Genomic DNA, 25,607 nt, shown 5'->3' with positions numbered 1-25,607 from the left:
GATGCTCACAGAGGAAGGTGGCAGCTTAGTGAGGAACCTGGCTTCTGGCTCCAAGGCCTCTCCGGAGCCTTTATATACACTCTCTGTGGGGTGTTGGCATGTCACACATCTTTTACTCTGGGGAAAGCCCACTCCTATCCCAGAAAACTGGTCTCATTAGAATGTGATTTTTGCTACCCATCCAGAATTCCTTGCCTTGTAAAAAAAGAAAAAAAAATGTTGAATTGGGTTTGCTAAGTCAGGACTCTCAACTATTATCATCTCCTAGCAGGAAATGAATTTTATTGCCTCTTGAAAGAGTCTTTTCTCCAGATCCCATGAATCGGGAGTGGCCTCCCAAATGACTTCTGATTCCTGCCTTCCCTGACTACCTTTCCCCAAGGAGCCCAATCTGTCGACTGCTACCCCCAGCCCACTCCCCAGCCCTCACTACTGCTCATCTGTGCCTCAACCTCCATGACAAGAAGGGACAGAAGGGAACTAAAATTCATGGAGCACCCCTTACACGTAGCATTCAGACCTGTAGCTGTTTCATTTACACCTTTAACCATCCTAGGAGGTGGCCGCTACTATCTTCATCTTACCAATGTGGGAACTGGGGCTTAGAAGGGTTCAATCGCTTGTTCAGGGTGAACAAGAAGTGAGCAGCAGAGCTTGGATCTGAGACCAGGGTTCCCAGATACCAAATCCTATGTCCTTGTCCCACTGCTTCCTCACACAACTGAGGTTAAGTCTGGGTACCCAGAATTTAGGGACACAAGACCACAGTTCAACTCCTGGCCCTGCTGATACTTTGCCCTGTGGTGCCGAGTAGTTCGCTTCCTCCCTGGGATCCTCAGCATCCTCCTCCAGACAGTAGAAATTGTCACCCTTCTCTGCCTGCTTCCCACAGATATGAGTAGGACCAAACAGGAGAGAATGGAGAGAATTTTGAAAGCCATTGTGTACAGCAGAAATGCTGGTTAGTTTCAGAGAACAATCTTAGATGACAGTTTATACGGGACTGCTGAGGATAGATCTGCCTGGCCACCCTGAATAGGCAGTAACCGCATCATTGTGGAGCGTCTCCTGCCACTGTGGAATCTGCACCCTTGGCCCCGTGGGTGGGAGCTGAGGTGTGGTTCCCTCTGAGGCCCTCAGCTTTTTGAACCTGTGAGAGTAGAATCAGGACCCCAGGATAGCCCACTCTGAGCTTACTGATCCCTAAACAGGTCACAGAGATGGCTAATGGCAGGCTCTTTTGAACAAGAAGGAATACAAAGAACAAAGCTGAATACAACCAGACAGTTAAGCAATGAGAAAGGAGAGGGAGGATTCAGGACCAAAAGTAAACCTGGTCCCTCCACCTTGAAACATGGGCCCTCCCAAGGCTTGGGCAGCCTGTTCATGCTCCTCCCACACAGACTTGGTTTGCAAGGCTGGCATTTATGGGAGCGTTTATATGCTTCTAAAGTTGTAATTTGCCAGCCTCTTAAAATGCTTTATAAGCTTCTCTCTGAAATTATGCAAGGAGGATTGGCTGTGGTGAACACGCCCCATCCAGCATAGTAGACACCTTGGTGAGACGTCTGAGAGCAGCTGGTGATGGTCTCCCTTGATATCCTCTCGGTGCAGCCCCTCTTAGGAGTGAAGACAGGGCATTAACCCTCCAGAACAGCAGCTGCCCTAGCCACAGTTTCCTCATAGCCTCCCCTCCTCCCCTGCTCTCACAGAGCCTGGGGTTGGACTGTCACAGGGTCTCCCAACCTCAGCGCTATTGACACGGTGGGCCGGGTCATCCTTTGTTGTTTGGGGGCTCTCCTGGGACTGTAAATGCTTGGCAATATCCCTGGACTCTACCACCCTAGGCCAGTGGCAAACCTTGCTCCCTAAAATTTCTACCGATGTTGCCAAATGTCTCCAGTGGTGTCAGGAACCAGCCCCAGTTCAGAGCACTGGCCCATCAGGACAGTGATGGGTCTCTGGCCAGGTCTCCCATAAGCATCCCCCACTTTGTTTTCTAGGACAATGTAATGGCTGGCTCTGCTGGGCCCACTCAGGCACATCCTCAATACACCTATGCCTCAACTTACCTCATTTGTGACACAAGGGCTTACCCTGCACCTCAGACCCTGAGGAGGCACCTAGAAAGCCCTGGCACAGCTTTTCTCTGTTGGGGTCTCTGGCTGGTGGGCTTCTGAAGTTAACATTCTCATTTTCAACTTTTTTAAAGCCCTGCGCTGTGTGACCTGTATCTGAAATTGACTCTAGGTTTCTCACAGGGCAAGAGAGTGAGCAGGGGCCTGCCACTTCTGATGATCCCATCACTCTCACTGGAGCATTGGAAGGGTTGCCATGGGCCGGAGAGGTGTCTCCAGGGGGAGGACTATTCCTCCCTGGATCAGGTGACAAGCTAGTCAAAAGGAGAGGTCTTCCAGCCACCCTCAGTGCCCTGCCTTTGTCACATTGAACACTGCCCAGGCTACAAGAGGCTTCCAGAGGGCTCAAGCACATGACCGGACTGCAGCCTCTTCTTTCCAAACAACTGTGGGCCTCAGGGTCTCCCTTGGCCTCCAGCATCCACACACCACAAGAATTACCTTCCCAACCACAGGCTAAATGGTAGCACTAACCCACCGCAAGGGCTGCTCCCTGAAGGGCCCATTCAGAGGGGCAGTGTCAGTAGGACCCCAGACAGGCATCCCAGCACGTCCAGGACAAATGACATCACTGGCCAACAGAGCCAGGGACTTGGCTTTGCAGCAGAGGACGAAGACTAGGCAGTAGCCCTACAAATGGGCACCAGTGGGCATAAGATCATTCCAGAAATCCAAAGACTCTTTCTTAGAGCAGCCTGCGGGGTTAGGCCCCATCTTTCTGGTTTTCTCCTACTTAATGCCTATTCCACCCTTGAGGTCCCTACACACAGGACCCAGGGAATTTCCCACCATAAGAGACACCTAAGAAATGCTGAACCCATGTCTTAATCTCTCCCGACTCCACCCAATACCCACCCAGAACACCGGGAGACCCACAACTGGTCCTCATTCTCTCCACACAACTGCTTTTTCCTTGTACCAAAAAATGTATTCAAGTGAAAAAGTGCTTGGGACCCTAGCCCCTCTGCTAAAAAGCTCAGTTCTTTCTGTATGTTCTGTATCAAATAACCACATCCATAGCTCGTGACAAATCCATTGCCAGTGTAAGTCGGATTCTATTATAGTACAGACATGCAGTAACAGGTACACTACGCTGAAGAAAGCATTATAGAAGGTAAAAGAACTTACAATTAAGACATTTCTAACCACCAAAGAATCCAGGAAAGGTCTTGCTTATACATTTTTGATGGTGGAAGACTCAGGGCCATTCACAAACCTGGTAATGATAGGGATTGCCAGATTTAACAAATAAAAATATTAAATACACACCGTATTTGGAACATACTTGTACTAAAAAAATTACATGTTGTTTATCTCTGATTCCAGTTCAACTGGGTGTCCTGGCAACCTGCGGTAAGGAAGCATGGCTGGACAAGAGCAGTGGCCAGATAAGACACACCATTCCTTTCCTCCTCGCCCGGTGGCCTGTCACCATGTCTGGCTATTCTTAGAGACAAACATAATCTGGTTTCCCCTGGAACATCATGCCTTTCTGTCGCCTGACATTCTGCTTTTAGTGGCTGCCATTTTTGTCCTCCCAGGCCCAGCAAGCAGGACTTGGAAGTGTGGGGGCTAAGTTGTCCTGCCTCCCCTCCTGGCCACCTCAGTGACATTCCACCCTGATCGTGCTGCCTTCAGTAGAGTGACTCAGACCTTCCTGAACAAGATTTGGCAAGTCTTTCTCTGCTCCATTTCCCACCTCAATTTCCCACCCCAGCCCCAGCCCCAGCCTATGCCCCAAGCCTCTACCCACCCACTGCTGTCACTCGGCCTCACCAGGCTCACAGCACAATCTGAACACACAGGGACTGAGGAGGTCTTGCTGCATTCCCTGGCTGCCCCTCCTCAGTAAGGCACTGAGAAGTGGCTCCTCCAAGGCTTGAGGGCCCCATGAGGCTCACAGGTCCAGATCTCCAACATTCTGCTTCTGGTCTAGACCTGAATGCCCATTAGGCCTCAGCCTTACCCTGATCAAGCCTCAAAACCCCCACTTTACCAGGCCCAGAGTTTCTCTAGTAATCTCATCTCAAAACACAAAAGTATTTTCTCTACTCCTAGCTCGTGGTTTTGGCAATCGTCAAGGGCTTTGAGATTCTGCTCCAAGTTGCTCTCTTGCCACAGTGGAAACTCAGGGACACTGACCCAGTCTTAAGCCATACCTGGGAGGATATTCTGAAAGGTCCAAGTTCTGCCATCCACCTGTCAAGGCCATTGCTTTCTCACCCCCAGGGCCAGCTCTGCCTTCACAGCTGCCCTGATAGCCAGCTCCCATCTAGAAAAGGAAGAGTCCACAGCCTCTTGTTCAGATCCACTGAGGTCCTACCTGCCCCCCACCTCCAGCCTTTATGGCCTGGAGCATTCCAGAGTGTCATTTTGCTTCCTTGGTGTGCTTGGAGAAGCTGTGGTTTGTGGAGAAGCATGGCCAAGCCCACGGAGAGAAGAGGGCTGGTACCTCAGCCTCATGTCCCCTGGTTCAAGTATCATTTAACTGAACCATAAAGTGAATTTCTCAATCAGCCTGTTTGATTGGATTCAGTAGCCTGCATTTACAGGGGCTGGGGTGCCATCGACCTGACTCTCTTCCTACTGACAAAAAAGCATGTCTGCAAACCAGAGTGGGGGCTCCAGGCTATAATTAGCCATGCTGGACACTGCGGATTTTACTTTCAAACTGGTCTGAGATCCCGGGATGAAAGAAGCCACAGGATCATTGTGACTATTCATAAAACTGGGCCAAAAGAATGACTACCAGCTCCGTGCCAACTTCACCAAATACTGCCCCCCAGCAGGTACCTGCACCCGCCCATCCACCTGTTCCCTTCCAAACTCTGTGGAAGGTGAGAAAGCATGAAGTGCTCCCAATTCTTCTTTCAGAGCCCCCCGGAGGAGCTGCTTGAAGGGACACAACCCACATACCCTGCTCCACCCCAGCCACCAGCCACCCAGGAACAACATCCAAGAGAGGGCAGGTGCCCAGGCAGCCCCTGACCCAGTCAGGGAGGAGGGAAGGGCCCCAGCAGCTGAGTAGGAGAAGCTGGAAAGGTCCATGACCATACCCCAAAGACACACAGCCCTGCTGGGACTCTGCTTCCTAGTCTTCCCCCTGGCCTTCCCTTGGCCAGGACAGTGGGAGTCCCCTTGCTAAGAAGGCCTGGGGCCTCTCATCTCATACACTAGGTCTTCTGTGAGTCCTAAAAAGAGGACCAAAACAAAGGGACAACAAGCACCAAAGGGGCCTCCAGCCAGGAACTCTGCCCCCAGCCACACCCTGATAGCAAATACCCAGCTGCCCAGTTCAATACTGGGGACTGGACAGGGCCTGATGCTGGAACCAGGCCTGTGCAAGACTGGGTCTGGGACCCTGCTGCCCCACACCCAGTGTCCCAGCAGGTGGCCAAAGAGGCACAGACCTGCTTTCTGGAGTGAGCCTGCCCCCTGCAGGGCCCAGGCAGGACAGACACCTTATTAAGGAAGGCAGAAGGGCACCAGCCCATTCACTGGGCAGGACCTGGCAGAGAAGGAGGAGACTGCTACTCAGGACCAGAAGCAGGTGGCAGAAGCAGCCAGGACTTGAGCAGCAATGCATCTCTCTCCACCTTCATAGGGCACCTGCTGTGTGCCAGGCTCCTCCCTCCAGAATCCAGCCTGGCTCTGAGGCATGACTGGGTGGGAACATCTCATGGTTGATCCTTTTGTCCCCTGGGCACTGAGGTATGGGAGGGGAGTCTCATTTTTTCCCCCAGATCCTGGAGCTGAACCCTGATCCTTGACAGAGGACCAGTCTTAGTCTGGGAAATTGTGTTAGAGCCATGGATCCCAGCTTTCATGAGAGGTGGGTCATTTAACCAGTCTGAGCTTCAGTCTTTCCACATGTAAAATGGGCACAGCAGTGCCAACTCATGAGATTGTAAAATGAAATGAAATAAAGGATGAAAGGAGCTTTGTAGAGCGGAAGTGCTGGGTGCATTACTAAGTTCTCCTTTCCCACTATCCCCTTTATTCCAGTCTCTCTGGTGCTAACATGCATTCATTCACAAATAATCATCGGCACGGAGGTGAGCCAGATGCCCTGGGACAGGGCTGTTTCCTCACCACTGCAGCCCTTGGAACCAGCAAGCGAGCCTGGGTGGGTGGGGCCCCTAGGTCGACCCCGTGGTGGAGTGGCATTTATAAATCTGCTCTCCCTCCAGTGGCTGTCCCATGCAGATGATTTAGAAAGTAAAGCTGGCCAGACAGGGAAGCTCATGCCTGAAATCCTAACACTCTGGGAGGCCAAGGCAGGAGAATCGTTTAAGCCGAGGAGTCTGAGGTTGCTGTGAGCTAAGCTGACTGACTCCACAGCTCTAGTCTGAGCAACAGAGTGAGACTCTGAAGAAGAAGGTGGAGAAGGAGTAGGAGGAAGAGGAGGAGGAGATAAAACTGAGTCCTAGACAGCAAAAGGGATCCCCACCCCATCCCCCAGGCCACAGAGCTGGGCCAATCACCTTCCTCTCCCAGCTCAGGGAGACTCCTGGGTTGACTGTGGCAGGAAGGCCTGCCCTTGACCTAGCCTCCAGCTTCCCCAGGCTTCCTGATGGGGCCAGAGGTCTTCAGCTGCTCCATGCCCTCCCTGGGGCCTAAAGTGAAAGGCTCCCAAGCCAGAGTCCCCTGCGGGCCACGGGTACAGCTCCTTTCACTGCTCTGTGTGGGCAACCACCCTCACCCCCACTGAGCCCCCAGAGATCCAGACCAGGACTATTTAAGGGCAGCTCCCTTCCTTTTCTGAGCTGGTATTAGGGAGCAAGTCCTGGTGTCTGTACTCCAGGGTGCCAGGACCAGCCAGGGCAGCTCAGCGTTGGAGACACAGACCCCTCTCTCAGTCTGGGGCAGGGGCTCAGTTCCTCACACCCTCCATACGATGTGCTTTCTTACCTAATTCATTCCCATAGCCTGGCCTATCCCTCCCCAATTCCTCCATCTAGCACAGTGGCTGGGCTCCTATAACATCTTAGGAATGAGGGTGAGGATGACCAGGAACCCACCCCTGTTCTGAAGGACTCACAGGTCATGACCAGAGGTATCCTTCACCAAGCACCTATTGCATGCCAGGGACTGTTCTGAGCACTTGACTTTAATTAACCCACAAAGGAAGCAGTACTTAGCAGATGAGGAAGAGAAGCCCAGGAAGGAAGTAACTTGCCAAGGGTTATGAACAGAGTAAGTTCACAGACCAGGTCACAGTGGCTCCAGAGCCTGCACTCTTTGCACCCGGCCCTCCAGTAATCACCAGGATGAATGTCAGCACAGAGGCTCCACTGGGAGCAGAGGAAAGATCAGAGAAGACCGGAGCTGAGCTTTGAAATTATAACAAGTACCGTGGTGGGTGTCTCCTCCCACCTCCCTCTTAGCTGTGGACTTCTTACAGACACAGGCTGCTTTGATTGGTCTCCTTTTCTCCAGGTTTCCATGCAGTGCCTGGTGCACAGTGACACCCAATAAATAGCTGCTGAATAAATAGGTTAACAAAACAGGCTGAGAGGTGTCAGGAGTGGGAGCGCGTCCTGTTTCTCTGTGATGCCTTAGTTCCCAGTACCCTTCCGGGCATGTGAACTTAAACTGAGACCCACCTCATTTGGTAGTGGGAGGGGAAATAGGGGGAGTAGTCAGGGCCTGGGGTGGGATCTAGAAAGAGTAGAGGTTGGACACCTTCCTTCTGACTTAGCAAGCCGAGCTGGGCTTGTCTGGGTGACCCTGTGTGAATAAGTCATCCACACATAGCCCACAGATGAGGCTGGGGTGGGACAGAGAGGGAAGGCAGTGTAAGGGTTGGGGCTGGGCGAGAGAGAGAAGACAGTGAAGGAGGAAAGTAAACCACACAGGGGGCTGCAGGGGATGGAGTGGGAATGAGGGCAGTGCCAAGGAGGAGACAGAGGGCCAGGGTGCCCAAGCTCCACCTACCCTCTGGCCTCAAAACTCACAACAATGATCAAATGGCACCTGAGAGGGATTTCCCCGGTTTGTTCATTCATCTCTGCCTTTACTCCCCTGTACTCCAGCTGGAGGCCAGGTCTGGCCTGAGAGGAGGAGCCCTGCCCCCTTAGACCACACGGTCAATGCCGGGGTAGATGGGCACCATGTGTGAGCACCTAAGTGTGCCCCCTGCCAGCCAGGTGGTGCAGGGGAGAGGGTCTTCATCCTGCTCTCAATTTTGAATAAAAGCCTTGTGGTCTCCAATACAACAAACAGAGGGATGCAGAAAGGGGAGGAGGAAGGTCAGATCGGACTAAGATCACTCATTGAACATGGGCCCCAGTCATGTAGCTGTCTCTGTAAGAGCAGTTTGGGATGGCAGGACCTTAAGGAAGTCAGCAGGATGCCTCAAGCCAAAGTGGAATCATGGGCCGAAAGGCAGCGCTGTCTGCAGGAAGCAGGGAGGCAGCAGGTTGGAGCTAAGCCTCCTTCCCCTCAAATTGCCCCTTCACTGGCCCCTTGCAGCCTCTGCACGCTTTCCCACATTTCCCATCACATGTTCACCTCTAACCCCACCAATGCCTTTGTTACTGGACGTCCTGTAGAACTGTGGGACTGCCGAGCTGGCCCATGTGCCCCCTGGACCACTATTGTGTTCCATTCATCCAAGTTTGCTGGGTGCCATCATCTGAGAGCTACCTGTGTCCTCTTTGTTTGTCATCATTGCACCTGGGTGCTCAGATGGCCCGTGTGCTTTGTGTCCTTCTTAGATGGGCAGCTCCCCAGGCCTGTCCTTCTCTGGGTTAGTGGTTCAACCCAGCTATACCCACCTCACCCCTAGCCCTAAATCTGGGTTTCAGCCAGGGCCACCCTCAGAAACCAAGCCAGAGCCAAAAATATGTTTGCAAAAAGACAGGAAAATTTATTGAATTATCTTTTCTTTTTAGTAGAGAAGGTGAGAAACCAAAGAGTAGCCAGGTCTGGGAGGAGAGGCACCTAATGGGAAGAGAGGGAACGTGGAGCGTCCACCCAGGGGGAGTGTCAGGACGGCCCTGGAGCAGAGAGGCTGAGCCTCCCATCCTTCAGCCCCTCGTCTCTTCTGCAGGGAACATCAGCTCTCTCCTGCTCTGGGTGCTGCAGACAGAGGGGGGGATACCGAGCAGATCTAAGGCCTACGGACGTCGGAAGGGCGGCGAGTGGAGCTGTTAACGGAGGTGCCACCTTGGTCGGAAGTGCGGCGAGCAGAACCACTAACGGTGCTGCCTTGGTTTCCTGGGAAACGGAGAAGAGGAGAGATGCTCAGGCTGGATAAGACCCACCAAGGCCCAGGTGAGGGTCCCCCAAGACTCATGAACTCCTAATTAGTCAGGTGTTGCACTTTGGGGGACTCTATTGTCCCCAAAGATGGCTCTCTCCAAGACAGCCCAGTGGCTCTATGGGGCACAAAAATAGACGAGTAAATGACCACCTCCACCCAGCTCCCTCCCTCCCAGTACTGCCTCTCCTGGGCGCCCCCCCCCACCGCCCCTACCAGAGGGGTAGTGAGCCTAGCTCCACCTCACCATGGGGCTGTTTTCTTACCTCCTGTGGAAGGGAAGCCAGTCATCCTGGGAGAGAGGAGAGAGGAGAGAGGCAACCATGAGCAGGGGGTAACCAAGGCCAGGAGCCCTGAGTTGCACTCTCACTCAGCTGTGCCCCCAGTTCAAGAGCAGCACCATCAATTACCCGTCAGACCTGTCTGTCTGCCTGTCTGTCCCTCTATCTGAGAGGCCTCAAAAGGAGAGATCATTGGCACATTGCCAGGAGCTTTGTCCTCCCTCTGGTTCACTGAGCCCTCGGCCCCCAACCTTCACACAAGGAGGCCTGGTCTGATCTCTACAAATGGCCTGAAGGTAGTTAGATCAGCTTATTAATAGCTTTGTTTGGCTGAGCTGAATCCAACCTCTTTTCTTTTCCAAGATTAGATATTCCTTCCATGGTTCCTATTCCTACCAGTCCAATTCAGAGGCCTGAAACAGAAAGATGAAAATGTGCCCACAGCCTGATCCAGGAAAAAGGGGCATTCTGGTCCAAACTTTCTTGTTTAAGCTCAGGCAAGGAAAGGTCTTCTCTCTGCTCTCTAGGGCCTGGTGGCCACAGTCCCTGGAGGGAGACTGGTGAGAACCTACTTGGCATCCTGGCCCTCCAGCAGGCTGCGGTAGGTGGCGATCTCCTGCTCCAGACGCGTCTTGATGTCCAGCAGCATCTTGTACTCCTGGTTCTGACACTCCATCTCACTGCGGAGCTCGCTCAGCTGGGTCTCGATGCTGCTGATGAGCCCCTGGATCTGCTGTAGCTGCAGGGCGTAGCGGCACTCTGTCTCTGCCAGCGAGCTCTCCAGCCCAGCTTTCTGGTGGGGTGACAAGGAAGAAGTTATGGGGCAAGTCGTGCCAGAGGGAGACTAGAAGAGGTGGGCCCCGCCAGGCAGGGCCACAGGTGTACCATGCTCAGCTGAGACTGCAGCTCGATCTCCAGGCCCTGGAGTGTGCGCCTGAGCTCCGTGATCTCTGTCTTGCTGGTCTGAATCATGGCAGCATTGGTTGTGACCTCCTTGTTCAACTCTGCACTCTGAAATTCAAGTAGGAAGAAGGTGATGGGAGAACTCAGCTAGAAGGGACTACGTGTGTCTGGCTGGCTGCGGGAGTGAGAGGGCTGGCACCTTGCTGTGGAACCACTCTTCTGCGTCCCGGCGGTTCCTCTCTGCCAGGGCCTCGTATTGCTCCCTCATCTCTGCCAACACGCGGGTCAGGTCAATGCCTGGGGTGGCATCCATCTCCACTTCGACCTTGCCTACCACCTGTTTGCTGAATTCCTTCATCTCCTGTGGGGATGGGAAAGGAAGCCATGTGAAGCTCCTCGTCCTCCCCTTCCTTGGCTCTGAGAGCTAGTAGTGTTCTGGAAAGCCCTTCCAGGTCCCATGGGGGAGAGCTAAGCCCAGCGGCAGCAGAGAGCTCTCCCCTCTCCCTGGAGGTGCCTTGGCCTATGGCAAGGCTACGACCCCTCTCACCTCCTCATGGTTCTTCTTCATGTAGGCCAACTCCTCGTTCAGGCTTTCAATCTGCATCTCCAGGTCAGCCTTAGACATGGTCAGCTCATCCAGCACCCGGCGCAGGCCGTTGATGTCGGCCTCCACACTCTGGCGCAGGGTCAACTCATTCTCATACCTAAAATAGTTATTAAAAAAAAATGCTAATAGACCCTCCCACTACCTCTGCACTGGGCTCTGCTACTTCTCCAAGGCCTTCATTCTTGGGATGCTCCGATTTCATTGACCATATGAGCATGGGGCTAAACTAAGACACTGCTGGGAAAGGGGAATGAAGGAAACAAACCCACTTGAGCCTGAAGTCATCTGCAGCCAGCCTGGCGTTGTCAATCTCCAGGATGACTCGGTTGTTGTCAATGGTGGCAGCCAGGATCTACAAAATACAGAAGAAGGTGACCTCTGGGGTGGGGTCCATACACCTGGAAGGAGGACCGGTTCTCATGGGACCCTGCCTCTTCCCTGTCCTGTGAGCCAGGACAAGGCCCTTCCCTATGCAGTGGGTGTGGGGCTGCTTAGCCTGTCCCATCACTCCAGCATTCTGTGTGTGGCCACATTGGGGAAGATCCAGGGCATGCATTTCAGAGGAATGATGGCTGAGAACATCCTGGGTTAGTCATGTCTTGGCAGCCTCAGACCAGCAACCCTGGGGGGCCCCAGTCTGAGAACCTTCCTCTGGATGTCAGGACTCGGCTTGGCTCCACATTCCATGGCAACGTCACTGGAGGGGGGGATTCCTCCCAGCTGACCATAGGGGAAATCCAACAAATTTCCTCTCCATCTGTATCTCTTGTCCCAACTTTTGTATCCCACAGCACTTAAAACCCACACTACAGAGCTGGCCTCAACCTGGGCTGGTATCTGACAGGGAAGGGATCCAGGGTCTGGGCTGCTCCAGCTTCTGCCTCCCTTCCTCTGCCACTGCCAGTTGGGAATAACAATTTCAATGAGTCCCCTACAAAATAAACAGTTATTCCCAGAGCAATGAATGAACATGTCTCCTTTCTCTGTTGATTTTGGTCATTCTTCAAGGCTTTTAAAACTGTCATGTTTCCAGATAACTTGGTGAGTTAGGATTATAGAGATGGAGTCACTACTAAGCTAACTGTTTGGGAAGCAATAAAAGCTTTTGACATGAGTAATGACAACAATAAAAGTGAATGATGGGAGAGAATGCACCTGGGGGCACTGAGGCATGAGAAAGCCCATTGATCAGAGGTGCTGGTGGTGAAAAATTAGAATTTTCCCCTAGAAGCAGGGTGTGACTTCCATCTGCACCTGCTTCCTGCGATGCTGTGCTTCCTGGCCTCTGTGGCTCTGCCCTGCACTGAGGACCCTTAGCTCACCTTGGCCCGGAGCTCTTCTATGGTCTTGAAGTAGGGGCTGTAGTCACGCTCGGGGCTGGTGGGGGCCTGCTTCTGGTACCAGTCACGGATCTTCACCTCCAGCTCGGCGTTGGCCTCCTCCAGGGCACGCACCTTGTCCAGGTAGGAGGCCAGGCGGTCGTTGAGGTTCTGCATGGTGATTTTCTCATTGCCAGAGAGGAGGCCACCACTGCCACCACCAAAGTCACCAAAGCCACCGCCAAAGCCCCCACCAAAGCCACCTCCGAAGCCACCCCCAAAGCCACTACCAGCCCCTCCACCAAAGCCACAGCTCATGCCACCCCCGTATCCCCCAGCAGAGCCCCCAGAGACAAACCGGGTTGAACAGGTGGAGACACCACGGCCTCCCCCCAGCTGGCAAGAGCCACCACCAAAACCACCTCCATAGCTGGCGGAGGAACTCTGCAGGCGAACACTCATGGTGAGAGCGGGATTGAGAGCAGAGAGCAGGTGCACAGAGAAGCTTGGCTTGGCCCGGGCTGAGGACTGTGGCTCTTCCCCAGAGTGGGTGCCTTTTATACACCCTCCTCTGGGGCTGGACATCTTCTATCCTCCCTTCCCCACCTTCTGACTTGGTGCCAACTGCACTTCTGATTCCCACAAGCCCAGTTACCTCTGCTCTCCAGGGTGGGTTGTGCCTTTTGGGGGTGGCATTTTTTTAATCCTTAACAAAAGAGATGATTCAGAGGGACAGCGTTCTGCCTGAGACTACCCTTTTGACAACTGCATTCTGTTTCACCTCTGTGCTTAAGGAGCTCACTCCGCAGGCTCTCAGCCCCACCCAGCATTAGGACGGGGACTGAACTGCAAAGGTCTGCCAGAGAGCTACTATGAGGGCCAAAGTGGCCCTGTATTTGCAAAATCACCGCAGCCCGCGACCTCCCTTTCTTTTCTCTCTAAAACTTCTGACCATGTTCTGGATTCTTCTTAGTGCATCATCTACTCCAGCACTCCCAACAACTCTGGTGACACACTGCTTGGTCTTATAGAACAAATTTCTTTGAAAGTGTTGAGACCAAGAAAGAAATGGCCCCAAGACCATCAGAAAAAGACAGAGGGACAGGGACCTTCTGGGGTCTTCAGGACCACCAGGCACAGCTGGGGAAACAGGCCCAGAAAAAAGAAGCAGCCTTGCACGTTATGATATTCCCACCTAATATTCCCAGGGCCCCGACCGTAGGCAGGCCCTGGGCTGAGCACCCGACACTTACTATCTTATTTCATCTCTGCCACAGCCCCCTGAGTAGGTTATGGTCTTTGTTTCACGCATGAGGAAAATCAGTCTTCAGGGTTCTATGGCTGAAACCCAAATCCAGTTCTATCTGACACTAAGGTTCATTTTCAAGTATATTCTTCATACTGTAAAATGTATAAATCATGCATCCAGCTTGGTAGAACCAACACCCAGGACATTCCCAGCACTCCCTAAAGCTCCTGTACCTTTTGCGGTCAGTTACTCACTGACTTCCAACTTTTGTCACCATAGACCTGTTCAGGGGTTCTCAGCTAGGGGCTACTGTGCTTCTGAAGGGACATTTAACAATGTCTGAAGACATTTTTGGTCATCTGGGGACACTGCTGAACATCCTACAATGCATAGGACAGCCCCCACAGCAAAAAATTATCGGCCCCATATGGCAATAGCATCAAGGTTGAGATGCCCTAGATCAGTGTGACCCGTGGTTTAATCATTCCATGGTACTAACCTCCTCAGCCCCACAGCCATGTTCAGAGGGAAGGTCTTGTGCTAACCTACTCAGGGCCCTTCCTACCACCCCAGTCACATAAGGTCTGTCTCAGCGTGTGGGTATTGACTAAAAGGCCCCATAGGAGGATGTGTCCCAGGGCCTGGGGCACACTGCTGAGGACACTGGGACGTGCTGAGAAAGGGCTGTGTAGTGAAGCGGCCTCACCATTCAGGCTGGAAAAAAAGGCCTTGAGGTGGCCTCTCAAAGCCCAGTGTAGAAAGAGAAAATTCCAGGCCTGAAAATGGAGGTCCCTGGCCTGGGCCTCTCAGGCCCCACTCACCGAGGGGGCCAGGGCTACTGTGGATGGCCTCTTAGAGCCATGAGCATCACCAGGCCAGGGGCTGGGGTGGCATAGACATGAGGTTATCCTAGAAACCCTTCACTGATTCAGCAAGACCAGCAAAGAAAGATCTGAGTCAGGGCTTTCTCGCCCTTTGTCTTCTGGGGGTGGGAAGCAGGCCTGTGTCTCACCCAGCAGACACCTGCACCAGGGAGAGAGCCGGGCATACTGCTGGTGCTCAAACCCCCCAGCAGGGCCAGGGATCCAGGTTGACCTCTGCCCCTGCCCAGCCCTCCTGGCTGAGCTGATGGCTCAGCTCTCTCTCTGAAAAGAGGGTGATTCAGCCCAAAGTAGGATCAAAACTAACAACAAGGTGATTAATGGAACCTGCCAGGCCCAGAGTGCTAATGCCCCGGTCCTCCTGGGGCTGAAGAGCAGGTTCCAGCCAACGCCTCTTAGAGTAACAATGCTGCAGATCCTCCAAAGCCCCAATAGGACAAACAGGGGTGGCCGTGGCATGCTTCCCTTGCAGGGTCATGGCACAGCCCCTCCCCTCTGCGTAGGGACTCTTGGTATCTTGACACAAGAAAACCTTCCTCCAACATGAGGCAAACCCCAGGGCCTATGGGGCTGGAGATACACGCAAAGACCTCCTGGAGGAAGTGGAGCAGAGACCCAGGGACGCAGTTCCCCTCTCCCCACCTGGGTCCCGGTGGAGGCAGCACAGGGCTAGAGCCACAGCACTGGTAGCTTCGCTGAGGCTTTCTGCTTTGTTTTTTGGCAAAATAACACCAAAAGACCAATTGCTCCCCAGTAGCGTTTCAAGGGAGGCAAAGGGAAGCCTGCAAACCAGGCAACACTAACACATTGTCACCGAGTCTTACAACAGGAGGATGTTTTTATTAGCCACATTTTATAGATGAGGTAGCTAAGGTTCAGGAAGGGCAAGTCACTTGCCCAAGGACACCATGGAGTCAAGATTTAAATCTGGCCTCTGGCTCTCTCTATGCCAACGGTGTCTTGGCAGTCTTGCCGTGAACTCAGATGCATGATCTTTGAATGTTCCTAAAACCCTTGGAAGTTACTAGGGTTAGGAAGTTACTAGTGATAAGGATTCTAGGAGCATCTTTTATTCTAACATTTGGTCTTTGAGCTCAGTTTCTGACACAGAACTTCTAATCTCTTGGAATCTCCTGGTGACCAGAGCATCTTCTGTTCTAATGACATGATGCCTGGTGGGGTCGCGGATGGGGGCTGATCACCAGGAATGCATTCAGCCACACATCCCCTCCTCAGAGAAGAGGAGAGGGGCTGGACCTTGAGTTAATAATTGATTAACATGAGCCTCTGTGCACATCCCTGAAATAAGGGGTCCGAGAGCCTTGTGTTGGTGAACAAGAACACATCCACATGTCAGGGGGTGGTGTACCCTAACTCCGTGGGAACAGAAGCCCCTATACTCAGGACACTTCTGAACCTTGCCGTGTGTCTCTTCATCTGGCTGCTCATTTGTGTCCTTTAAAATACCCCTTGTAATAAATTGATAACAAGAAGTACACTGCTTCCCTGGGTTCTGTGAACTGCTCTACCAAATTAGCAAACCCAAGAAGGAGGTCATGGGAGCCTGTGATTCACAGCCAAGTCAGACAGAAGCTCTGGGCAACCTAGGGACCTGACGCTTGTGATTGGCATCTCAAATGAGGGGCAGCCTTGTGGGACTGAGCCTCTCCCTAATATATGGGGTCTGTGCTAACTCCAGGTAGTGTCAGAAGTGAATTGGCTTGTAGAACACACAGTTGGTCAGAGAATTGCTTGGTGTAGGGTCATAGAAGTATGATAGGGAAGTTGCATGTGATAGGGAAGAAGGAAAAGCACTTTGTCTCTCCTATATTCACGTCCTATATGAGCTAAAAGATAACAAAATAACACCTGCTGACATTTGTCAAAGACTATGTGAACACTCTACGTGCCTGTAGGAAATAAGCACCCCTTATGGCAGTTCGCTTCAATGTGCTCCCCCAGGAGATTGATTCTGAGAAACATTTCTTTGAAGATCATCTTCTGTACCTGCCTATAGATATGCAGAAATATGAATGGGGTGGGGGGTCTCACAGCTGGGAGTGAACAAACCGGTCTTCTTCAAGCATTGGGTTCTGTTCTCTGTCTTCCCCCTTCATTAACATTATAATCCCTAGTTTCAGTTTGGGCTAGCAAGGACAGACAGCCAGTCTGCTTTATATTTTTACTCTAAACAAAATCAATTGTATATGTGTTCCTCAGCCTTCACACTGATTTGTAATCTTAAATGGTAGCTTCCTAATGTTACTTCACTTCTTTGTATATGTGTTAAATTCTTACTGAATGTTTGAAAGTATATAAGATAATCAGTAAAGTTCAGCCAGGCCGCGGACCAGAGGGAGTCTCGGCCTCCCTTCAAATCAATCATCCCGTCTGCAGTTCCTTCTCCCTGCGTCTCCGATCAGAGGCTCCAAGAACACACTTTCACGTGCCTGATCTCATCTCCAACTATTCCCATCATACCCTCTTTTCAGGTGAGGAAACTGAGGTCTAGAGAGATTAAATACCTTGCCCAAACTAGAAAGCATGGCTGTGTCAATGGCAAAGCTTTCAGGCCAGGACTAATTCCATCCTCATGCAAACAAGGACATCTGCTTCAGCTGTTCCCTTTCACAAGCCAACCTGTCACCCCAACGTGGGCCACTGGATGATCCTTACCACAGTGGCTAGCTAGGCCTGTGCAGCTGATGGCCTGACAGGTCAGCCTGTCTGTCCCGAGTCTGAGCTCCAAGGCTCAGGGGACTGTGGAAGTCCTTACTCAGCACAGAACTGTAGGAACTTTCTCATCCAACGCTCTCATGTCACATGTGTGGAAACTGAGGCCCAGAACACTGAAGCTCAGGATCGTGAAAACAAGAAAAAAAAAAAAAATGACTCCCTGCTCTCCAGGTTCACTGCTGGCCTCACCTTGAAATGATTTCTAAGTTGCCTTCAGCTGGTTGCCTTTCTGAATCTCTGGTTCACAAAGATTTGTCCACAGTCATCAGATTGTTCATCTGCAGAGCTGAGGCCTAAACCCTGATCCTCACCTAGAGTTCCTTGTTGGAATCAGACACCTCCCCTTTCTCCCTCTGTTTCAGGGCACCAAGGGACCAGAACCCAGCATGGCTGATTCACCTCCCAGATGGTCTCAAGGCTCCCCACAGGGAGCCCCAGACAGTCACCCAGTCCCTCTGGGAAACTCAACACCGAGAAGTCCTTCCAGACTTGCATCAATGCTCAGGCCTGTGCATTTCTGTAGCACCCAGCTTTCTAAAATCCCTTTGTATCACCCAGGCTGTCCAGAAACTCAGCTAAGTCACCAAAGGCTTTAGACAAGGCAGACCAGAATTTTTCAATCCTCCATGTGCAACCACCTAGATTGATGACCTCAGGAAAGTCACTCAACTTCTCAGTGCCTCTGTGTCTGCCATTAGAGAATAAGCTTCAGGTGAGTATTTGAGGCTTCTCAAATACCTGAGATGTGGGAGGCCCTGGGCAGGTGGAAGGTTGCCATGGCCTCCCTTTTATACATGAGGAAATGCAAGCTCACCCTTGGTGAGTGACCTGTCCAAGAATTCTTCTGTGCCTCCACCCGGCACTGACACATTTCTTTGCTCACAGCAACTGGACAAATGACAGTTGGTGGCCTTCCCATTTTATTTCTCCTGCTCCACCTTAAGTTCTCTGGGTATAGGATCTTTGTCAGACATATCTCCACATTCTGCTCTCAGCATAGGTAAGCCCTTGTTAAATGCCTGAGAAGCTGTTTCAGGGACATTCTGTCTGCTGCCTTTAGGTGGGAAGGAATGGCAAACAGGAGTGGTGTCACCCCAGATCCAAATCTCAGATGAAAAACTGTCCTTCTTTTCTCTTCCACTGTCATAGAGAAACATGTGACCGACCACCAGGTGGGCACGTTCCCACTAGTGAATATTCAGAGCCATGTCTAAGCCGGAAAAAGCAAAGGAGAAGAAAGTTCATGCATTAATTTTACAAATACATGGTCAGAACCCATGCTGAGGATTTAGCAGTGAATAGAGTGGACATGGTCCCTGCTGTCACAGATCTCACAGTCCAGGCTCCCCCCGGAGGTCCCAAATACAGACCATCTCATAGAGACCTTAGCGATCAACTTGTCCAACCAGACTTCCAATTTACAGATAGGGAAACTGAGACCCAGAGAGAGGAGGGATCAGCCACAGTCCTCAGAGAAATAGTGGCAGGAATGTCCCATGCCTGCTCTGGGAAGCCCAACCTGAGCACAAGACACACCCAAGGCCCTAATCTCTCAGAGCTACCCTCTCTTTGTGGGGAGAAGGGAGGGGACACCCCCTACTGCCTGCTTCCCACATTGGCTGCAAACAAAGCTCAAGCTCAGCCCAGGGCAGTCACAAATGCACCACCCCTGCCCATAGACTATTTAAGGGCTCAACAGGCATAAGATATCCCTGGGAGCCGGTGTTTCAATCCAGGGTCAGGCGGGGCACAGGACTTGGCACATTCCAAGGATTTCTCTGACAGCCCCTCCTGGGATCCCATGAGAGCAGAAATAGAGACCCCAGGGAGACACAAGCAGATTGCCCTCCTGCCCACAATGTGGGGGCTGGCCCCGAGAGAAGGCACAGGAGATGTGGCCCACAGGCTGAGCCTCACTCTGCCTCTCCACTCCATTTACAGATAGGTTGCTGGCTGCTTGGCAGGCCCGAGACCTCTCAACAGAGGCCCAAAGGCCAATGAAGCAGAGGCAGCAGCCCAGCCACAAGCTTCCTGCACAAACTTGAGCTTAAGAGTGAGCCTGGCATGTCCCCAGGGCAACAAGGCAGCTGATGATTTGGGCTTCAGTGTGAACTTAAAGCTCAGCATGAGAGACTAAGGTTAGACGTGAGGACATTCTTTTTTTTTTTTTTTTTTGACTTGAGACTGAGTCTTACTCTGTCACCCTAGGTAGAGTGCTCCTGGCATGATAGCTAACCTCAAGCTCTTAGGTTTAAGCAAACCTCTTGCTTCAGTCTCCCGAGTAGCTGGGACTACAGGTACCTGCTACAATGCCCCAGCTAGCTTTTCTATTTTTAGAAGAGATGGGGGTCTTACTCTTACTCAGGCTGGTCTCGAACTCCTGAGCTCAAGTGATCCTCCAGCCTCAGCCTCCCGGAGAGGTAGGATGACAGGCATGAGCCACTACACCCAGCCAGGACTATCTTTTTTGACACTAGTGGCCATATGACCTGCCCATAGAGGGTACAAAATGAGTTTCAGATTAGCATGCCCTCTTAAGAAAAGTGTCCTGGCTTCTATTACCTCATGAAGTCAAGGGAAAAGCAAGGGCCTCAGATCGGAGACCAGCCCCAGACCCAGCTTTGCCATTTCCTAGCTTGTGACCTCCTTCAAGTTACTTAACTTCTCCATGCCTACCGTTTTCTTCTCTGAAACTGATGCTAAAGGCTGGTGCTGACTTCACAGAGCAGTCGGGAGTTAACAAGATGCGGTCACAGAATGCCCTGCCCAGGGCCTGGCATATTGTAGACACCCAATAAATTCATGTCCTTCCTGCAGCCCTAGGAAAGCCCAGGTGCCGTGTGCTGTCAGGAGACGATTCTTGATTAAATCTCCCCCAGAAAGAGCAGCATCACCTTCTCTCCAACCAAGTTAGTGGGGAAGGGGCTTTGCCCAGCAAGACACATGAGGACCCTCTCCAAGCACTTGGCTCTTCTCTCAAAAGACCAGATTGTTTGAAGAACAGAGACACCTCCAACCTGCCCTTCCCAGTGGGACTAAGGAACCGGTTCTCACTCCCCACCCCAATCCTCACCCCAGGGCTTGAGGGAGCCCAGCCTCCACACTGGAGTGCTCTGCTTCCTCTTCCTCATTTCTGCTTCTGTTCCAGGCTTTAAATCCCAGAGCTCCGAGGATCCAGCCCCAGATCAGAGGTAACAAACCAGGTGTGCATCGATGCTGCTGCTCTAACAGGCCTAGGCTGGGGACCCGGAACAGGGGTGGGATTTGGTCAAGGCTGGCCAGAGGGGGTCATGTTGCTTTGGACTTAAGTTTCAGGAAATCAGGGTAGTTGGCTTCAGGGGGCTGGGGGTCAGCTTTGCAAGGTTTAGCGATGGTGGTCAGGAGTGCCTGTCCAGAAAGGAGGGGAAATTTGAGAGGGTATTAGCAATAGCTTGTGAAGGGGCTTGGGACCCTGGTGTTAGAGTCCCTAGGCCCATTCCTGCTTCCTGTTGTTCATCTACGAGGCCCGGGCAAGTCACTCTTCTCTCTGACTTCAGTGTCCTCATCTGTAAGATGGGAATAATAAATCCTGACCACCTATGTAAGTGTGCCTAAAATCATGCCAGCCACCCAGTGGCAAACTCATACAATCAGTGCCATCAATCACTAAGTAAATGATTAGCAGATACATTGAGATAGTTCTGTGCTAGGTGCACATACTGCTCTTAGGGAACCCCCCTACTCCCACTTTACCCTGTGAGGGCAGACAGAAGAGCAAGTCACCTGAGCAAAATGGGTTTCCGGCACCAGCACCCTGGGTGCCCCAAAGAATGAATTCTGACCATGCAGAGAAAAGTCCAACCTGGACCCCATCAAGAAAAACTAGACAAGAGATGTTTGCAAAAGGAAAGGCAATTCTTTATTGCATGAACAGACTCCACACAGCACAAATGAACTTGTTATATAATGCAGCTGCTTCTCAGCAGGTGGGGAGGGGAGAGAGGAGAAAGAGGACCGTGCAAAGCCTGGAACTAGGAGGTGGAGGGACCCTCTTCAGCTGGTCGCTCTCTGTAGGCAGGAACAGGAACAGGAACCTCCTTGCCCAGCCCCACTGGCCCATCCTCCACTCAGCCTGGGGAGGGTGGGAGTGGCAAGCGACATTTCTCCTAGTGTGCACTGGGCACTTAGGTTTCTCTCTGGCGGGAAGAAAGCTTCCTTCCATCCACAGACTCCTCGATTTTGATGTGCAAATTGCTGCTGCTGCTGCCACCGCCACTTCCCAAAGCAGCTGCTAGGAAGGAAAGGGGCAAGCTATGGAGTGGGGGAACCTCCCCTCTCTCTCCCAAGGTAGCAAGACCTTGCCCAGGCTCTGGGAAAACTGGATAGCACCCCTGGGAATGGACACTGGTCAATCCTTCAAGAGCTGCCAAGAGGTTTGGTGTTGAATTACTCATCAAAGAGATGGACAGGGGACGTGGCAGGTAGCTCAGGCGGGGAGAACAGCGTCAGGGAGTGGCCTGGGCTTCTTACGGGAAGTGTATAAAGATGGGCCTGGGGGAGAGACAAGCCCTGCACACAGCCTTCTCAGCCTGTGGAAGGAGTATCCGCTGGAATGGGGGTGTTCCCGCCCCACTGGGAAGTTTGGTCTCTTTCTCCTCCCTCATCCAAGGGGAGTGGTGGCTTCCACAGCTACCCCTACCCCTACGCCCACCCCACACCAGAAGAGTGAAGCCGTCCTACCTCCCGGGATGCCAATGCCAGCCATCCTGAAAGAGAAGGGGAAGCAGATGTTAGCAAAGGGCAAAAGGTCCGGTCTTCCTTTAGAAAGCTCACGTGGACAATGACACAGTCGTCTCCAACAGTCCCACCACTGCCACCTCTACACCCAGCTCCTCTAGAAGCTGCGTACCCTGATAGCCCATCCACGCCTGCTCCCACCCAAGCAGACAGATTCTGATCTATAAGAACACACCATCTACTTCATGCAGAGAACAGAACGAGCTTAGATCTTAGAGACCACTAGCCCAGCCTCAGCCGTTTACAGAAGAAACACAGGGCCAGAGAGGAGAAATGACCCACCCAAGGCAACAGCTAAAGACCAGGGCAGAGTAGAGACCCTCACTCCTTGCTCGGTTCTCTTCATGGTCCCTTGCAGCTGCTTGGGAGAAACCCTGCAATCCCCTTAGGGGGAGCCTGTGCCGCAGCCACACTCAGACCCTCTCATCCCTCTTCTTGTGCCCATGAGCCTACTTGGCGTCCTGGCCCTCGAGCAGGCTGCGGTAGGTGGCGATCTCCTGCTCCAGCCGTGTCTTGATGTCCAGCAGCATCTTGTATTCCTGGTTCTGAGCCTCCATCTCACACCGGAGCTCGCTCAGCTGGGCCTCAATGCTGCCAATGAGCCCCTGGATCTGCTGCAGCTGCGTGGCATAGCGGCACTCTGTCTCCGCCAGTGAGTTCTCCAGCCCGGCTTTCTGGCGGGGTGACAGATCCAGGGACATGTCATACTGGGGAGGAACCCACCAAAGCCATGGGGGTGAAGAGGGTTTGAATGGAGTTCAAGGAACCATCTCGGAGGAAGCTTGAGAACTCCAAGGCTTAACCAGCCGTGGAAGGTGGGATCGTCTGTCGCATTCAAGGCTGGTGTGGGGTGTAGGGGGCCATACCATGCTGAGCTGGGACTGCAGCTCAATCTCCAGCCCCTGCAGGGTGCGTCTCAGTTCTGTGATCTCCGTCTTGCTGGTCTGGATCATTTCCGTGTTGGAGGCCACCTCCTTGTTCAGCTCCTCAGTCTGTGGGTCACATGCAAGAGAAATGAGCTTTGGCCTCCTCAGAGACTCAGGAGTGGGGCAGGCAGAAGGTCAGACCAACCTTGCTGAAGAACCAGGCCTCAGCGTCCCGGCGGTTCTTCTCTGCCAAAGCCTCGTACTGCTCCCTCATCCCCGCCAGCTCGCGGGTCAGGTCCACGCCTGGTGCTGCATCCATTTCCACATTGACCTGGCCAGCCAGCTGGCTGCTGAACTCCTTCATCTCCTGCAGGGTGGGAGGAACCGTGTGGAGACAGAGGGCAGAAGAGAGAGCCGAGAGTGGCAACCCACAGGCCAATCTTGGCTCCATGCCTAACTCTCACTTTGACACACAAGGCAGCCACCCTCTATTCCCCACTGCACATGGAAAGGTCTGATCATATGGATCCTTCAGGTCCCGTACCTCACATCTGCTCCAGGTCCTACAAAGAGAGGACCCAAGACCCCAGGACCCTGGTTGTGAGCTCACAAAGCTAACCAGAAAGATCATTCACACTGGCCAGCTGGCCTGGCCACAGGTCTGGGCCTCCAGAGGACAGTGCCCTTTCCTCTCCACAAAGATCCTTGTTTTGGTGGGGGTGCATTTCTCAACCACAAGCCCCCTTGCCAACCATAAGGAGACACCAGCAGCCCCATTGCCGCCCCCTAGCCCCAGTGCCTGCCTGCCCCCACCTCCTCATGGTTCTTCTTCAGGTAGGCCAGTTCCTCGTTCAGGCTCTCAATCTGCATCTCCAGGTCAGTCCTGGCCAGGGTCAATTCATCCAGCACCCGACGCAGGCCATTGATGTCAGCCTCCACGCTCTGGCGCAGAGTCAGCTCATGCTCGTACCTGAGAAGTGAGAAGGGTAAGGCCAAGGCTGCTTTAGCCCTGAGAGAGAACAGCCAGGGGGAGGGGACAACATAGGAAGGGAAGTGGGAAGCTGGCACGCACTTAAGCCTGAAGTCATCTGCAGCTAGCCTGGCGTTGTCGATCTCCAGGATGACACGGGAGTTGTCAATGGTGGCAGCCAGGATCTGTAGGAAACCGGAGTTGGTATCTGGAGAACACAGCTATCCCACTTCCTCCCTCCTCTTTTGGCTCTGCACCCAAGGCTGGGCCCTCACCATCAGTCTCCCCTCTGACACCAGCAATGGACCCACAGGGCCTCAAGGACGGGCAGAGTGCAGCCTCACCTGGAATGCCCATTACCTGGTCTGTCCCCTCCCACACTCCTGGGAAACCTTCAGGGCATGAAGGGCCAGGGAATCAGTATGGGCAGGGGATCCTGTATGGAAACTGGCTGGCCTGGAGTGTAGCAGGGTGGGGCGTATTCAGCTCTGACAATATCCCCTTCACAGATACCCCACCAGCCCCACTGTGAACTACCACCCATGACCACTGCTTCCTGCACACCTTGGACACAGCTGTGGATCTACAGAACGTTCCAGCCAGTGGGAACCTGGAGGGCAGCTAAACAAGACATTTTACAGACTAGACCCCCAGTCCCAGGGAGGGAAAAGGTGAGTGAGTGTGAAGCAGAACGTGTAACAAGTGCCCAGGTCTCCGAAGTCCTAATGATCCTTTGACACTAAAGACACCCTCACAGGGAACGGCAAGAGGTCCTGGCATTTAGGGCTCTTAGAAGAGGTAAAAGAGGAATTTATGCAGAACCCTGCAGGGTACATGGGGTGAGGAGGGCGAGTTGCTCTTTACATGCCCCCCCACCCCCCGTGCCTTTATTGGTCCTAAGATTCCCAGCATCCCTCCCTTCCCCGGCACTGCCAGGCTGAGCAGATGGTGCTACAGCTGCACCCGGAAAGAAGGTGGATTCCAAGTTTGCCGAGGTTACACACCAGACAGTCACTGCCTGGGCAGAAAGGATTTCCCTGAGTCAGCAGTAACACTGGTACCTTACGTTAGAGATGCACGAAGGGCACCAGCCACCTGCTCCCCCGTCTTTGACACTGAAGGACTTACCTTGTCCCGGAGCTCTTCTATGGTCTTGAAGTAGGGGCTGTAGTCACGCTCCGGGCTGGTGGGCGCCTGCTTCTGGTACCAGTCACGGATCTTCACCTCCAGTTCGGCGTTGGCCTCCTCCAGGGCACGCACCTTGTCCAGGTAGGAGGCCAGGCGGTCATTGAGGTTCTGCATGGTGGCCTTCTCATTGCCAGAGAGGAGACCGCCATCGCCACCACCAAAACCCCCACCAAAGCCACCTCCAAAGCCGCTCCCACCTCCAAAGCCGCTCCCTGCCCCTCCACCAAAGCCACAGCTCATCATGCTCCCATACCCCGCTCCTGACCCTGCAGACACAAACCTGGCAGAGGAAGCTGAGATACTGCGGCTTCCACCTCCCCCATACAGGCTCCCGCCACCAAAGCCGCCTCCCCCAGCCCTGAGGGAACCCCCTCGGGTAGAGCCCCCGCCAAAGGAGGAGGAAGAAGTTTGCAGAAATGTGGTGGTCAT

The 25,607-nt window shown here is 52.9% G+C and overlaps 2 protein-coding genes across 5 annotated transcripts; both read right to left on the bottom strand.

Annotated features, from left to right (window-relative positions):
• Positions 1–10,251: 10,251 nt before the first annotated feature.
• KRT13 (keratin 13) lies at positions 10,252–12,974 on the bottom strand. Of its 2 annotated transcripts, XM_023511138.1 has the most exons (7): positions 12,836–12,896; positions 12,516–12,775; positions 11,463–11,545; positions 11,134–11,290; positions 10,786–10,947; positions 10,569–10,694; positions 10,252–10,476 (listed from the first exon to the last, which is right to left on the bottom strand). In XM_023511138.1, exons 2-7 carry the CDS (start codon positions 12,687–12,689, stop codon positions 10,252–10,254), a joined length of 927 nt encoding a protein of 308 aa, XP_023366906.1. In that variant the 5' UTR covers positions 12,690–12,775; positions 12,836–12,896. The 2 variants fall into 2 exon arrangements, with proteins under 2 accessions (XP_023366906.1, XP_012658404.1); XM_012802950.1 differs by having other exon boundaries at positions 12,516–12,974.
• An 8,533-nt stretch (positions 12,975–21,507) lies between these two features.
• Positions 21,508–25,607, bottom strand: KRT15 (keratin 15). 3 transcript variants are annotated; one of them, XM_012802949.2, is made up of 8 exons: positions 25,119–25,607; positions 24,093–24,175; positions 23,834–23,990; positions 23,226–23,387; positions 23,021–23,146; positions 22,608–22,828; positions 22,074–22,123; positions 21,508–21,645 (listed from the first exon to the last, which is right to left on the bottom strand). In XM_012802949.2, exons 1-8 carry the CDS (start codon positions 25,605–25,607, stop codon positions 21,542–21,544), a joined length of 1,392 nt encoding a protein of 463 aa, XP_012658403.2. In that variant the 3' UTR covers positions 21,508–21,541. The 3 variants fall into 3 exon arrangements, with proteins under 3 accessions (XP_012658403.2, XP_023366904.1, XP_023366905.1); XM_023511136.1 differs by having other exon boundaries at positions 21,508–21,648; positions 22,098–22,123; XM_023511137.1 differs by having other exon boundaries at positions 22,098–22,123.

The sequence above is a fragment of the Otolemur garnettii genome, unplaced genomic scaffold (assembly GCF_000181295.1).
Source record: "Otolemur garnettii isolate 467f Iridium unplaced genomic scaffold, OtoGar3 scaffold00018, whole genome shotgun sequence".
Classification (NCBI taxonomy): Eukaryota; Metazoa; Chordata; class Mammalia; order Primates; family Galagidae; genus Otolemur; species Otolemur garnettii.
This window is presented reverse-complemented; position numbering and strand designations above follow the sequence as displayed.

What these genes read in the sequence shown, in the direction of transcription:
- KRT15 (XM_012802949.2), bottom strand. Translation starts at nt 25,607, where the DNA reads ATGACCACCACATTTCTGCAAACTTCTTCCTCCTCCTTTGGCGGGGGC. An exon ending in TAGAAGAGCTCCGGGACAAG is followed by an intron (nt 24,176 to 25,118) that starts GTAAGTCCTTCA and finishes GGTTTCCTACAG; the next exon opens with ATCCTGGCTGCCACCATTGA. An exon ending in CTCGAGGGCCAGGACGCCAA is followed by an intron (nt 22,124 to 22,607) that starts GTAGGCTCATGG and finishes CTTCTCTTTCAG; the next exon opens with GATGGCTGGCATTGGCATCC.
- KRT13 (XM_012802950.1), bottom strand. Translation starts at nt 12,974, where the DNA reads ATGAGTGTTCGCCTGCAGAGTTCCTCCGCCAGCTATGGAGGTGGTTTT. An exon ending in TAGAAGAGCTCCGGGCCAAG is followed by an intron (nt 11,546 to 12,515) that starts GTGAGCTAAGGG and finishes TGTATTTTGTAG; the next exon opens with ATCCTGGCTGCCACCATTGA. An exon ending in GCAGATGACTTCAGGCTCAA is followed by an intron (nt 11,291 to 11,462) that starts GTGGGTTTGTTT and finishes TAACTATTTTAG; the next exon opens with GTATGAGAATGAGTTGACCC.